The sequence below is a fragment of the Ischnura elegans genome, chromosome 6, assembly GCF_921293095.1.
Source record: "Ischnura elegans chromosome 6, ioIscEleg1.1, whole genome shotgun sequence".
NCBI lineage: Eukaryota > Metazoa > Arthropoda > Insecta > Odonata > Coenagrionidae > Ischnura > Ischnura elegans.
Window position 1 is genome coordinate 121,951,896 of NC_060251.1, and position 16,439 is coordinate 121,968,334.

Here is a 16,439-nt window from a genome sequence, read left to right on the forward strand (position 1 = left end):
CGAACTCACGGAGGGGGAGGGGTGGTCGGATGTGGGGATGCCTTAAAAACAGCACGCATCATTGACTCGGGGGCAATTCGTCATTCGTCATTTCGTGATTTGTCATTCGTCATTTCGTGATTCGTCATTCGTTTTCGTCAAGAGTTGGAGTGCGCGAGTCGGGCGCCCGAAGGTCCGTGGAGGGGAAGTTCAACGATTGACCTGGGGAAGCCGAGGGAGGAGATCACTCTCGTACAAGAATCATCGGAAGCAAATACACTTCTTGTGGCAAACCCGGGGCCTTTCATTTCTACCCAATACCGTCCCTCCTAGAGGACCACCTTCGCTGCTCGGAATCCCTCAGCGTTGGTCCAAGATCCCAATTCTGAGTCGCCCCTAGTCGAGCTGTCCACGGGAGGACACGACAAATTGGTGGAGACGCCGTGTTTAATTCAAGAATTTGAAGATTCGGAGGACGACGCAGGAGAGGGGCCGCAGAAGGACTTGGCCTAAGGAGTGGTCACGGTACCGTATGTATTCTTCCATACTTTTTTTTCCTCATTCTTCTTCTTCTTCTTCACGAGATAAGGCTGGAGTGGAATCAGCGCAAGTCCTGTCGGTCTAGCCAGGGGAAATTTTCAATTGCAAAATACTGATACCTGATGGTAACGAAATAGTAGCATTAGTAACTGTTTTTTTCCTCGTGATGTTAAATAAATTTCTTGGGTTTTTGAATTGTGTGTCAATTCGCGATGGCCGGTCGCTCTAGCATAAGGGAATTTTAAATTGCGTCATTATTGTTACCACGTTAAATCAAAATTTGAGTTTTAATAACGGTTTGTTTTTCGAGTTGTTTAAATGTAGTTTTGGGGGTTCTTGAATTGTTTTTTATGAGTAACGATCCGCGTTGGAGTCGAGGAACTGTTAGGCATTCAGACATGTATTTAGCTCTAATCTGTCTGCAATTGAGTGAGCCCGCGAAGACTTAGGACCACTAGAACAGGTCGCGTCACGGAATAACGTTGAAAAGCATGGAGAGCTAAGCGTATTCGAGAGTGAAACACAAACGGTAATCAAGAACATTGTGGAAGTAGCCTTGTCACAGAAGCAAGAAGTATATTTTCGGAAGGAGAACCACATGGGCGACCAAGAGTAGTAATTTAACACCTCCAACGGTCAGGAAGAACCCAACATAGGACATTAATGAATTTCTCTCAGAATTTAACAGAATAATGGCCGAAAACGCTTGGGATGAAGAAACTAAAATTCATTTAATACTGCATTTTTTACGGGAACCACGGGAAGATGACGAAATACATTAGCAGGGTACGATCCGGTAAATAGCACAATAGATAGATGTTCACGAATTTTTCCAACCCATCAGAATTGCATTCAGTGGGGTAATGGGTCGCGTGCATAAAGGAAAGGGGTACGGAGGCCTAATTGCAATTTCGGTGTGAGTCAATTGTCCTAAGTAATTTAATTGACCGTCTTCTACTTGGAAAAGGATTTTTAAAACAACACGTGGCATACTTGAATTTTGAGAAGTGCGAGGACATCCTAAAAAATGAGTTTGGAGAGTTAACGGTGAGAATGGGCGCGGAAAGCAGAGGAATATGACTTGTCGAGTCAAGATCCTACCGCACAGCCATGGGTAAATCACCATAATTGGATGCTGACGACTGACGTTATTTCACTGCCCGGAGATGAGGTTGACTGTAAGGTGGAAGGACCGATACTGGAAGGCGGGAGACGAATAACCCCGACCAGGCGCTCAATTGAATAGTGCCTGAGTCTGGAGGTCGTCCGACATGATGGTGAGAATACGGTCGCCACTCTTTGGAACCATCGAAGGGTGCCAGGGTGATTACTCGCGGGGACCACCGTTGGGGTATGGCCCCTGAAGGAGACACAGGGACAGAATGGCGAGAAGGAAGGAGATAGATAAAGGAAGAGGGAGAACGGACCTAGTGCATGTGGCACGTAATGAGTATATCTTGTCAGAGGACTTATGAAAAATGAGTATTTGTATATTAATGTTATTTTTTTATCTCAGAGGAAAGGGAAGACAAAATTAAATTACAATGGGTCAGGAAGGGATGTAGCGTCCGATCAGGGGATGTTAGTCTCTGTGTAACTTAACTAAACTTTCATGAGAATATTAGAGAAGATTATAAGCGGAGGGATTCGAAAAAGTATTAGAGTAGGAGCACACTAAAACCAAATTGGCCGAATCGGGAATAAAATGTGCAAAAGGAGGAGCTAAAATACGCGCATTTAAATACTTTCCTTAATAAAAATTGGACATTAAAACTGCTTCACTTAAATTTAACTAGACCGGATTGGTCATTGGAGATTTCAGACGCAACAGGGACCTCTCCAGATGTACAGGGAAAAGGCTTGGGAGGCATTGGACTGACATGGTGCATTTTGCTTACCTTGGGATGTGTGCACTACCTGTATAAAATCCAAAGTTTACAGAAACGCATGGTCTGCATAGTGGATACAGAAAACGGCACAGAATTGATAACGGTGAGAAAGGTGAGTGTGTTGACAATTTTTGGACTATGACATCTGACTTAATATTCCACGTAACGACGGTGAAAACATTTCAACTATGTTTTTAACTGTGGGGCTGTTACGCGGAAAGGAATCGTAACGTTTTGCACATGTTTTAAATCTAGCGAAGGGGATGAGGGAGGGATCTCGCCAAAATAAGTTGATGACGTATTTGCATACAAGGGATGAAGTGGGTGAGAATATCTGTACAATGCAACACCGCGACTCACCTCTCCCTCCCCTGCCCAGCATCCGGTGGGAGAGCGCTTGGGGCGAGGGACGGGTTGAATCGCGTCGCTGAGATACATTTGGAAAAAGAAAGGGTCGACCCAAGAGAGAATACTGGGGGAAACGGTATCGCAATTTGAATGGCCAAATCATTCAAATACAGCTGTAAGTCCCAAGACACCTTCCCTTCGTCCGAAAGGAAGGGGGAAATGAGGAGATTTGCCTCTTTTATGGAATTCCATGGTTACAAAACATTAGAGTAAACATTTAAAATGTAAGCGCGCATTATTAAGGTTGTTGAATCAGTAAATAGCAGACTTAGAATTAAGATTTTTAGATTTAAGATTAAGACTTGGGATTTTTTCTTCTCTTAATGTTTAACAATCCAGGAGGATTGTGTAATGAGATTTATTATACAAGATTAGTATGTAAGAGTGAAACAATTAGTAAAAGGGATATAGGAGTACATAAGAGGTAAAAAGGTACAATTAATTGCTTTGTGAAAGAGGACGGAATGGGTGGCCTGATCAACCATCTTTTCCCCTTTTTCTCAGGGCCAACCAAAGGGACTCCACGTGAAGCCCGTGGACGTCTCTCAAGATAATGGGGGAGACTAAATACTACACCTGTCTTTTGGGAATGCTGATTGGGCTTACCTATGGAATGGAGAGCATGGCGGGCACACCTACACACGTCACTGCGAGAGCCTCATTTAGAAAATTAAATAATATCACTATATACAAAACATCCTATCCTTGTGTTTGGAAGGTCCCCTTTAATCCCAGGAGGGAGTTGGATTATTTCAGTTTTTATGCATCCAACTGCAAAAGAGAAAACCACCCTGGAATTTGTGAAGCCATACGCACCACTCTGGCATCAGCACAGGAGAATTGGAACCCGAGACATTGGGCCGACCCACGTACAGGGGCACCATTGTCACCAGATGGGGGAGCGGTTACGTCTCCTTTCGCTCTTCCGATGCGGCAGCTCGCGGGGCGGTTCGTCGTATCGGAGGGAGAGGCGGAGGAGTTCGAAAGGACAATATGGACCCTGTTGACTTACTCTCACTACAGGCACGACGCAGAATGACACCGGGGTATGCAGAAAAACCTGCAGGACATGGCCGCAATATTCTGGCTCATCTCCAGGACACTATCGCTTCGCAGACAGGAGTCGTCAGGGCTTGCCAAAATCACAAGCTCACCCCGGCGCTCATCAGTCCCCAAACCCTAGCGGAGCGACTTCAATTAGCGGAACGAACTAATGAGGCGGCGGGTTACGAACTGGCCATTAGTGACATCTCCCGATACTACACCCTACCCTTATTGAACTGCTTGCTATCTCCAACACACCTTTACCTTGTCCTTTTCATTCCCTTGCACACGACGATGCATTCAGTAACCCTACAAACTTTCCTACCCATACCTTTTGCCCGGGGAGAGGACACCTGTCTAGTACGGAGGAACCCTGTCCACTTAGCAGTCACACGTACCAGCACAGGTACGAGCCTCAAGGTTCTCGCGTGCAACATCTACATGGATGAGCTCTGCATGTTGAAAAATCCAGTTGGGGACACACTAAGGACCGTTGAGTGCGCAGAGACGATGGTCAAGGGGGCCTCGGTCAAAGCAATGGCCGCAGCGTGCCCCTTGGAATGTGAGAAGGCGAATGACACCATCGTCACTAGGGTCGGTAGTGATGTATACGTACTAACCCATCCCCCGTCCAATTCAGCCATTCACTGTGGTGGAAAAATCAATGCCACTTTGGATAAAAAATTGGATTCGGTGCTTTTAAACTCACTGTCCCCTGCACATGTGTATTAAAAGTAGGTGAATCCCATTTTTCGGCGCAATTTCCATGTGAACCAAGGGACACAAAGGCGGGAGTCCACTGGATCATACCAGCCTCGTGGGCTTCCCTAAACTCCGTTAAACAACCCCCTAACGACCATAGAGTTGTTGCAACTTGTACTAACTCGAGTGAATGCGGACATTTAACGACGGGACCTGGAAAAAACGACTACAGTAGTGAGGGGGCATCACCCTATGTGCTGTATGCCAGTAGTTTCTCTTTAGTGTTCTCCTTAATGAGCTTTGGTTATATGGTGCATCGCCTTAGTTGTAGAATTAAAAATTATTACTTCCCGACGGTGGAGAGACCTCGGGAAAGTGTTAGTTCAAATAGTGACCGTGTGGAGGTAGGAATCATCGACGCGCCAGTGAGGTTTAGTAGGCCCCCTGAGAGTAGGGCACCCATTCCCCCGCCCATTTCAGCAATCCCGGAAGAGACACATTCAGTTTATACGTCAACATAGACAGTGTTTACGAAAATAGTTACCTAGTGATGAAGAATTTAAAGACTAGTGAAGACTAATGGTGTTACGTGCTTTATTTGTATGTGTTTTTATGCTTTCACTAAAGAATTTTAGAATTGCTTTCAAAATGTTTTCAAATGTGTGAATTTTTCTTTTAGTAGTGGACTGGTGAATTTTATGATTTTTTAAAAAATGTTATTGTTTGCAGTTCTTTTGGTTAAATTCTTAGAGGGGAGGGTTATGTTAAATCCAGACTTCATTTTTGCGTTCGACTAAGTCCTCATACTCTTTTTGTCGATGCGTGCATATTCTTTTGGTCGGCCTATGCGTCCTCCTCATCGTCTATTCACCTTTCCTGAGTGGGTCTCTTGAACTTTCCTTTATGCCTACGTGGTGCGGATTGTGCTGATGGCAAGGAATGCATTTTCGGATAGACGGTGCGTGTGCACTCTCATAGAAGGAAAGCCTCGATGTCCGCACTGCGCTGATTCTGCTGAGAGTGGGAACAGCATTTTTAATTGCCGATGCATTTGCACTTTTCCGCAAGGAATGGCGTACTGTTGGAAGGTTCTCGAACTCACGGAGGGGGAGGGGTGGTCGGATGTGGGGATGCCTTAAAAACAGCACGCATCATTGACTCGGGGGCAATTCGTCATTCGTCATTTCGTGATTCGTCACTCGTTTTCGTCAAGAGTTGGAGTGCGCGAGTCGGGCACCCGAAGGTCCGTGGAGGGGAAGTTCAACGATTGACCCGGGGAAGCCGAGGGAGGAGATCACTCTCGTACAAGAATCATCGGAAGCAAATACACTTCTTGTGGCTAACCCGGGGCCTTTCATTTCTACCCGATACCGTCCCTCCTAGAGGACCACCTTCGCTGCTCGGAATCCCTCAGCGTTGATCCAAGATCCCAATTCTGAGTCGCCCCTAGTCGAGCTGTCCACGGGAGGTAACGACAAAATAATTTCTCGAAAACACATTTTTTGAATTCGCGAATTATTGTAGTTGAGAGTTCTCTTGAATGAGGCCTTTCAAGTTGCTTCCTTAACAGCAGTTGCCTATTCATAGTACGGTGGAATTAATGCCATTATAATATATTATTTAAGAAGCCCACGACCACAACTATTGCAGTAGAATTTAATTGATTCGATGGCTAGAAATGCCACCCGTTAGTCGGTCGACGAAAGCCGCCACTTTCGTCGTTGTGGTGGAGCGATCAGAATTTCATGGCGATAAAACAATATTTGGGTCTGTTAATGTAAATTTATAATGGTGATGATAGAAAAATACGCATGAGTCCATCCATTGATTTCGTAGCTTTCCAATTTAAATCTCGCAAGTGCATGTGCTCTAATACAACTATTGAGAATAATTGGATTGCTTCGCGCTCACAGCTACGCCGCATATATTTTTGATAACCAATTAAAAAGTACGCCACGTGATGAAATAATGCAAACTGAGACTTCCTAAATGTGGTCTATTGCCCGCGGTTTGCATCGCAGTTGAAAAAAATCGGCATTGTTTTGAAGTATGCGAAGGTAGAATGAAGATAACGCATGCAGACTTGCTTCAATTTCCGAGCCCCTAGGATGATGCAACGTGCGAATCACCTCCGGGGAACGAACTCTCGATCAACGAAAGGGCAAAATTTCTCTCCCTTGAGTTTCGTTTAAGAGAGGTTTTACTGTATTAGAAAAATTATTCGAGATCTTGAATATCGAATTCTTTCTAGCATTCGAGGTATTTGAGTATTCGCAGATACTATTCCCAAATCTCTAATAATTTATACTTTGAATATGCTTCATGTGCATAGTATTGTATGCACATACTTTTTGCACCAACCTAAATGAAAAATGCTTTGGTTTATTGCCCAACGACAATAATAATTAGAGTATATCTAAAGATATTTTACTTCTGTGAATGTATGCAGTTTCAGAAAATGCATAAAAATTATATTTTATCTATTTATATATTATATATGTTTGCATGTGTACACTCTTGTATGCCTGTTTCTATTGGCATGCATATATGTGATCAAAATGTTTTGTATATCGTTGACGAACCGAAACAAAACCTAAAATTTTGAATTGTAACCCTGTTGGATAGAATACTAGTTCCAGAACAATAAAAGTTCTATAACAGATATTTCTCTTCTGAATTGCAGTGAAAAGATTCAAGAAGTACTCACTCGGAGCCACCAAGGGGGAAGACTCGATAATGGCCAACTATTTTTCCAGATCTCACGTCAATGTCTGCATCAAAGTGGAAAGACTTGTGGTCATGAGCAGAAAATATAAGCTGAGGATGCAGCTGCGTTATCACCTACAAAAAAGGAAAGTTGACTTAAACCCATAAATAATTAAGTAGATTACATTTTCCCACCACTCAATGCACATGTTGATACAACACATATCAAGAGATTTCAAGAAGTTCCATAATTTGTAAAGATTATAATTCACATAAATATTCAAAGCACTTTCGGTCGAGGTAGGGAGAGACATCACTTTTTAAAACAAAAGACATTATTTTTGAAAATTGTCAAACTTTCAACACTTTTAATGGAGGCAGGTAGATTGCTATTCAGTTTAATGGACATAAAATCAGTTAATTTTTATGTATGGGCTGAATTTGTTAATTTCACATGAATGTCTTCCTTTCTACCGCTTTCAGATGAATGGAAAATGATATTCCCAGTTAGAAGGCCTAGCATGATAAGGTGGTGAATTTGGCCTCCAAGCCATCTGAATTTGAAATACATAAATAGTCCAGGAAATGAAGCTCAAAAAAGTGAAAAACCTTGCAATTTTTTCAAACTCAATCGATTTGCACCAAAATTTGGGATTAGACTAATTATACCCTCTACTTCAAAATCTATATCATGCCGAAGGGCGCTTTTTATTTTTTAGGGGTGAAAACTACCCCTAAAAGCTGGAAGTTAAAAAATTATTTTTTAAAGCTAAATACGTGTAAAATTTAGTTTAAATTATGTATATGTATAATTATTTTTTTATGCTTGGAAATGCTTTACCCTAAAAATAAAAATAATTTATCACATTGTATCTTCTTATTCACTTTCTTACTCCTTTCATTATGTATTCACTTTTTTCTCTCATGATTTTAATCACAGCACAGAAAAGATATAACAATAGGATAAACAGAACTAACTTCGTCATGGTAACATAAACAAATAAATTTACATTTATGTAGACATTACATGAAACACAATCAAACGGAGACTGTATGGCTTCCAGTCTTCCCACCACATGCATGCTCACAGGTCACTGTAAGCGAGAGCTCACATACTCACATATGTGTATGTATATATACATCTTATGGGTATGTGTGTTTATTTTGTAGCAAATTTGAGTGTATCGTTAGCTTCTAACGTAAAGTACACAAAGTATATGCTGATTATGAGGAATATTATGCTCTGAATTGTGGATTTCGAATTTTTCGAAAATAAATTTGATTGGTATTTCAAACATAGCTCCTTTATTTTGTATGATAGAAAGTTCATTTAAATTGTATTTTGTAGGACTTTTTTCTGACTACAAGGTCATGTGAATTAAATTTTTTTTCGAGTCATTAATTTTGAAAGGGGAGGGATTTAAGGGTTTAAATAAGGTGGAGCTCTCTTGGAAATAGAGGTTTTAATTATCAATATCTCACAAAATATTTATTGCATAGAAAATTAAAACACACCAAAGTATTTGAAAATAAAGAAGCTACAAATTATTACTCTTGCATTTTTTTCATATCTCCAGTTTTTTGGAGTTATTTTGAAAAAAAGAGCATTTTTAACGAAATTGTAGAAAATGACTTTTCACTTTTTCCTCCATTTTTTTCAAAATTTAGAGTTGTAAATTAAAAAAACTTCTAGGATCAATTAATAATACTTATATAAAGAGAAATACCGAAGGGCATTGATCAATTTTGTCTATTGTGGTAATAAGGAGTTGTTTTCACTGATTTTTTCGTACAAAAAAGTAGGGACTGATCTTATTTTTAATCATAACTTGCTCAAATTTCATGATAAAAAATATTTTTTCTCATTATAAGAAAGTATTTTTTTTTAATTTTTAAACAGATTACATAATTTTTCCTCGAAAATTACATTTTTCCCGCTATTTGGTATTGAATCTTTCAAATTTAGCGTATGACAAACAATAGATAACCATCAACAAGTTGTAGCTCGGTCCGAATTGGTCATAAAGGGAATATAAAATAAAATTTTTATTTAATTTTTTACAAGCTACAGTTTTGTAATTTACAATTTTCTAATAAAATTAATACTTTTCAAGTTATTTGCCTATAATCGATTAAAATCGTTGATTTTTTCGTCAAAAAACTGTTACTTTCAATCGCAAATAACTCGAAAAATATTGATTTTACGCAAAAAATGGAATGAACATTTTATTCTTAGAATTTATTTTTCTATCGATTCTTGTACTCAAAATATAATTAATATTTTCCAACCCCGAGATGGGGTGGAAACCACCCCCAGGGTAAAAGCGCCCGTCGGCATGATATAGATTTTGATTCTTGGTATATTCCCTACTTATTGTGAAAATTTCAAGAAAATCGATTCAGTTTGAAAAAATTGCAAGCCAAAATGCTTCATTTCCTGGACTAAAAAGGGAATTCAGAACTTTAGCCAGGTACTATTGATGGAAGCTGTACTAGCAACTGACATTTGAGTAACAATCTTTAGGAAGTACACGACAATGATTCAACAGTAAGTTTACATCCTTGACTGAAAATTTTTAAAGACGTACACAATACAATTTTGAGCAGACATGGTTTCACGCCTTGGATCAGTTGCCGGTTACATAGAGAAAAGATTGGGTTCACCTTTTGTCCCCCAACATCACTCTCCCCTTCACTCATTACTATTCTCAACAATCTAAGATTTTTTAAGTATACTGGGACTATCCACGGTGATAACTTTTACGGAGTAACCCTCAATGCACAAATCGTGCGAAAAATCCAGAGGAAAAATCATTCACCTTGACCAGGATTCGAACCCGGATCCCTCGATTTCCGGCCAAGTGCTTCAGCCAGTTAAGCATACCGAGGCGTCAATCTCCCCTGCGGAAATCAAGGGATCTGGGTTTCCAATTCCGGTCAAGGCGAATGATTTTTCTTCTGTGGATTTTTTGCACAAATCTAAGATTGATTTAAAAATGTCTTTGGTTTGACCTCATTGTTAATTGTGCAGTTTTGTAATAACAAAGGTTCCCTTTACTTTTAAGCCTATTTATGATTGGCATCAACTTCAATGATAAACCTTGTTTTTAGTTCATGTTCCTCCTCGTAGTTTACAATTTCTGTCAACATATGTCAACAGTGGCTCGTCACCTTAGGTGTGCCATCAGCTAGAAGTTTTCCTGGAGATTGGAGCCATCTTATATGTGATTTAGTTCTTAAGCTTGAGTTTATTTTATAGTTGATCACCTAGGAAGAACTGAAGTATGAGTTAGGATTTAAACAGAGTTTTAGCGGCTGTGATATGTATTCCAGCATAAAATCTGCACCCCCCTCCCCCCCCCAGTCAGGCAGAAGGTTTGCTGTTTGGTCATTCACTAAAATAGGGATGATATTGGAAAACTGAAAATTTTCTTCGCAGAAATAACACAAGGGATTTATTTCCACAAAATATTTTCCAATTGTGCAGCCAAGTATGATGGTATTGTATTTAATTTGCCAACCCCAAGGCCAACAAATGAAATCCAACACCAGCATTATGCACTATGTATGTGCTAGGAGGAAACCATCAATAGTTAACATCCGAGTCCATCTTGGTTTGTTGGATGGTTGAAGCTTGTGGATAAAGGTTTCACACAATCATAATCACATCTACAGGAACCCCTCTACATATTCAACTCGAGTTTGAATTTTGTGCTGATGCCATTTTTAAACTAGACTTCACAAGTAGAAAACAGTTTGTAAAGCAAAATTTTGTTATTTCCGTGTTTGTTATATGTACCATGGCTCTTCTATAAGTTATTATAATCACACCACATTTGCCTGTCTTACACAAGAAATTAATAGGTATCAAGCTGAGCGATGGATTCTTACGTAGGACATTTTACTGAGTATACTCTTTGTTATATCATTAATAAATGTTAAGAAGATGAAAGGGCCCAGCAATGACCCCTGAGGGACTCCTCTTTTGAACTTTTACTACGTAGTGAGATTGATTTTGCCATCAGTTTTACAAGCCATCCTTTGTGTTCAGCCGTCCAAACATGACCAAAGCCAACTTGATAAGCAACGCCCCTCATGCACATTGATTCACACCAACAAAGCAAGAGGGCACCCAACAACAACAACAATCACTTCCTTTTTTCATGCAGATTCTCAAGCATGCACATATGAGCAAAATACGCAGGGAACAACAGCTTTGAAGACAGACTCACCCTATCGACAAATCCACCCGAGGCCGGGAGTATTGGAAGGTGAGAGAGCAATATGCGAGACAAATTGGTGCTGAGGGGAGTGTTGACTTTCTCATGGGGGAAGCTCTCGATCAGACGATTCACCTGCACGGACACAAACACTTGATTGAGAACAAAATGCATAATACATGACATGATATAAAAAGTTCACTAAAAAATTTAAGGTTTGTCTCCAGTTTACCCCAGAAGCAGTAAACCGTGCTCAAAAGACAGGCAAAGAATAGCCTCAGGCAACATTCCCTCTCTCTGCACTCAGACATCAGCTGCTCTTGTGAGAAATGTAGAACATGAATGTCCTCCACTCCAAATCCTCCATCCCATTCTCAGGAATGAATGAATGAGTTTTCCTGATTTTTACAGCTGACACATCACTCTAATTCACCCAAACATGATTCCATCCATTCATCATTAACACAAACATTTAAAAAATGAATAAAGCCATTAATATAATTATACATAGTCACTACATAAATGCCTCCATCAGCACTAATTACCAGACAGTGGCTTGCTACATCACTATGCTAAAACTCTCCATGGAGACAAGTCACTGAACCAGATTCTTTTCCAAATTATTACCTACTAACTATGAACAAACATATATGTAATAAAGTACATTTATGAATATGTTAACTCTCTCATCATTAATTAAGAGTAAGTCTCCTCTCAAGTTAAATTTCAATAAGCCCTGTCATCAATGATCAGCTCAGCTAATTAGGCAGCAGCAGCTTATTGGGCAGCTTAGCTAATGCATGTTTCATGTATAAATTTAAAAAAATCATAAAATATAAACTACAAAAACATTGCCAACTATCTTTACAAGGGCTAAATTTTCACCGATGCTTCTACATGTATATCTTAGCCAATTTAGGAGGTTTTGAAAAGATGTTTTTCATTTCCACTTCAAAAGCACACTTCACAGAAGTGGACCAATAATCAATGCATAAAAAATACTTAGCCCCAAACAGCATAAAGTACAGCAATTTGAAGTGATAATGTTGTGAAATGTATTCTGTTTCCCATTAAATTTAAACCTCATTAATTACTAAATACTTGGGGGAAATTTTGGGTGTTCCTTCAAATGGCTGTAACTTCATGAAATATTAACTAAGAATGTTGAGAGGGGGGACAACTTGAATTGTTCTTTAATATCTACGATAGTTTTTTTGACAGATGCCCAAAATGGTGACCTCAACTCACGTGCAATGGGGATCTACACTTATCAATCAGCATTAAAATTTTACCAAGATTGTACAGGATTGGTAATTGGATTTGAAGACTTGAACAACTGATATATTGAACAATATAGTACTGGATATTCTAAGAAACCAAATTTTCAACCCCTCAACCCTGCAGCGCCTGTGCACGATACAGAGTCATGAGTACAAGCACGGGATACAGCTGTAGTCCAATGCCTTTTTTTCAATTACCACATAGGCAGCATTTTTTACCTCAACATATATGTTTGCGTATTGAGACTCCTCCCCACCCATGACAACATGTGGCAAAATCACAAAATAACAAATTATTAAAATTAAGGCTAAAGATGGGAGGATGCAAACCGAGCGAGAAGAGGTACAGAGTAGACGGAAGGAATATGTGGAGGATCTGTATGACGGAAGAAACAGGCCGGAGAGATTGAGTTTAGAGGAGGAAAGTGCAGTGGAGGAGGATAATCTTGGGCCGGGGATCTTAGATTCGGAAATAGATAGAGCACTTCGTGATATGAAGACTAGAAAAGCAGTAGCCGTGGACAATATCCTAGGTGAGCTTCTGAAGAAACTAGGGAAGGATACTAAGAAAAGGTTTTTCGAACCTGTTCGCAGGATCTATGAAGAGGGGTGTTGGCTGGAGGATTTCGTGAAGACTGTTTTAATTCCGATACCGAAAAAGAAGAAAGCTGTGGAATGTGGAGATTATAGGACTATTTGCCTAATATTGCACGCGGCGAAAGTGGTAGTGAGGATATTGAACAGACAAATGGAGGCAAGGGCAAATGAGTATTTGGGCGAAGATCAGTTTGGTTTTAGAAAAGAAAAGTCAACGCGTGATGCAATAGCAATAATGAGGTCCCTCGTGGAGAGGAACTTAGAATATGACCAGGACGTGTAAGCCTACTTTGTGGATTTTGAAAAAGCATTTGATAGAGTGAACTGGGTAAAGTTAATGGATATTCTTAAGAAAATAGGTGTAGATTGGAGGGGTAGGCGACTGATTTGTAATCTGTACATTGCCCAGACTGCGCAAGTGAGGGTAGCGGACGGAGAATCTGGGTGGGCAAGCATGGGACCAAGAGTGAGGCAAGGCTGCCCTCTATCGCCGCTACTCTTTAACGTGACGCTGAAGAGATGGTAAGGGAAGCTGGAATAAAAGTGGGAGGAATGATGTTCAAATCAGTGAGATTCGCGGATGATCAGGCGTTGGGTAGCCAGTCAGTAAGGGGGTTTCAGGCTGTAGCGGATGTGTCATACAAGCATTGCAAGGAATATGGGATGAGGATTAATCACAAGAAGACCAAGGTAATGCGGTTTTGTAAAGCATCATGAGCAAGGAATGTGAGACTTAAGATAGAGGTCGGTAGTGAAAAAATTGAGCAGGTTGAGCCGTTCAACTATTTAGGCAGTACGTTAGATGAAAACGGATACAGTAGTAAGGATATTAGGAAGAGAATTGCATTAGCAAGGCAGGCGTTTGAGAACAGGAAGGAGCTTATGCCAGTATCTTTATATACGAGTTTAAAGAAAAGGTTAGTGAAGAGTCTGATCTGGAGTGTATCGCTTTACCATGCGAAAACCTGGAAACTTAGGAAGGATGAGAGAAGACAGGAGGCATTCCAGATGTGGGTGTGGAGAAGAATGAAGAAGGTGAAATGGACGAAGAGGAGGAACGACAAGTGCTGGACATGGTGGGCGAGGATAGGCAGCTTTTAAATGGTATACAGAGGAGACAGAAAGTATGGATGGAGCGAGTACTTACCGGGGAGGGGATGTTGAAAACAGTGTTAGAGGGAAGAATGTTAGGTCAACGAGGGAGGGGGAGGAAAATAATAGGATTTTTAGATAGAATGAAAGGGAGTATGTCCTATTGCCATGTAAAAACACGAATCAGGAATAAGTTGATTAAGTTTTCTATAAGAGGCCTAAAAAAACAGTACATTATGTTTAAAAAGCACTTTCACCAAAAAAGTGTTACTTGGGTGGATAAAATCATATTTTAAGAACAAATATGCAATACACCCATGCATTTGAACTATGCCTGCCATATTTCTATAAGAAGGCAGAATGCTAAGGCTCTGCAGTTCGCCTTGAGCTGTACCAGCCATACCACGCACTGTATTGGTCGTGATGTTAGCCAAGAGTTGAAAAATGTGTCATCACTTCCAGAAACTGGGGAAATTGAAATACAGCTACATAGCGGATATATCGCAAAGTGGATTGGAATTCGGCCAAAGAAGGGCAAAAAGTATTTACCTCCATTTCATCGCTTAAGATGCTATTCTATGGAGGCATCACCCTTACTCTACATTAAGCGGCTATATCGCTCTTAGGAGCACAGGGAAGAGGAGGGGTCAGTCATACCCCCCTAATTCATTCCCATTTTCCAACTGCCCCTCAGACATTCGTTTAGGGGACTACATAGTTATAGCCCACATGCACCTTCACTCTCTCTCAGCTATTAAAATTTGTGGACTGAGATAAGAGTTTCAGATCTGAAATGTTCTAAAAATCAGATACATAATAGTAATTACTAGTGCCAGTGCCTCAAGTTAAATTTTTTTTAGAATAATCAGGTGAATTTTGGAAACAAATTCATGCACGCGAGCATCATTCACTGTATTGAATGGAAAATTCAGCAAATTTTCCAACATGTCCAAGAAATAAGAGCATGCTCATAGAGAAAATTGTAGAATAACAGATCGATTGAAGAAAAGCAAGAGGAAAATTCCACTTTACCTTAATGAATTCAGCAAATCCAATGTTAACAGGTTTTTCTTCTCCAAAAGTTTCCCTATATCTTTCCAGTTTGGCAGAGGTAACCGATTCCATTTCACCACCAATATCATTATCACCTGGTATGAACAACATCTGGAACAGAAAACCACTGAATAAAAACAATCCTCAGTCGTTTTACTCAGTCACGCACCCATGTGCAAAGTTATAATAATAAAACATCTTTGTTGGGCGAGATTGGGACTAAAAAGTCCCGTCTTCCATCTAACCCCTCGTCAAACATGAAATGTATGCAGTAAAATACATAATGAAGTTGCTCATGAAATAACATGGAAAGAAATTACATAAAGAGACAGAAATTCCATTTTCAATCACAAATAAAATTATAATTTAAAAAAGTTACCATTTACCACATGCAAAAAGATGTTAGCAAACGTGGGAAAAACCTAAGGATATCGTCCTTATTGGAAAAAAAACCCACCGCAGGAAAATGCCCACACAAGAAGGGGGGCGTGAAAAACCTGCAAAAACCTACTAAGAGAGCTAATGTAAACCTATCTACAAATACAATAAAATAATATTAATCAGCTGAATTAATAGTTTTGACAAAAATTCTTGTAGTTATCATCGTGTTAGGTGCATGTGTCTCGTGCAGATGGCTTGAATGTTCAGGCTGCAGTTGGCCACCAGGCCATTCTGAAAAGGTATGGTGGAAACGAGAGAGAGAGAGAGAGACTTCCTTCCTTGCAGTCAACAGTCTATTCTCAAAATGAAAGCATTTGTGCTACAATTGCAGTTGAAGATAAAGTGTAAATATAAATTACAGTGAAAATTCCACTACCATTAGACTGGAGATAGATGTGCTGGTGAACTTTGTGTTGTCACTCCACCTTGCCACACTGAGTTGCCCCATACCCAACGTTTAGGATGGATTTAGGATTTGGACCCTGTAT

General features: G+C 40.1%; 1 protein-coding gene across 1 annotated transcript in view; it reads right to left on the reverse strand.

The window, feature by feature from the left end:
- Positions 1-16,439, reverse strand: part of LOC124160081 (metallophosphoesterase 1 homolog) — a 40,885-nt gene that overhangs the window by 19,862 nt on the left and 4,584 nt on the right. The window contains exons 4-6 of the mRNA XM_046535798.1: positions 15,490-15,621; positions 11,501-11,623; positions 7,270-7,403 (exon numbers count right to left, since the gene is read on the reverse strand). Coding sequence (XP_046391754.1) covers positions 7,270-7,403; positions 11,501-11,623; positions 15,490-15,621 — 389 coding nt within the window. The remainder of the gene's footprint in view (positions 1-7,269; positions 7,404-11,500; positions 11,624-15,489; positions 15,622-16,439) is intronic.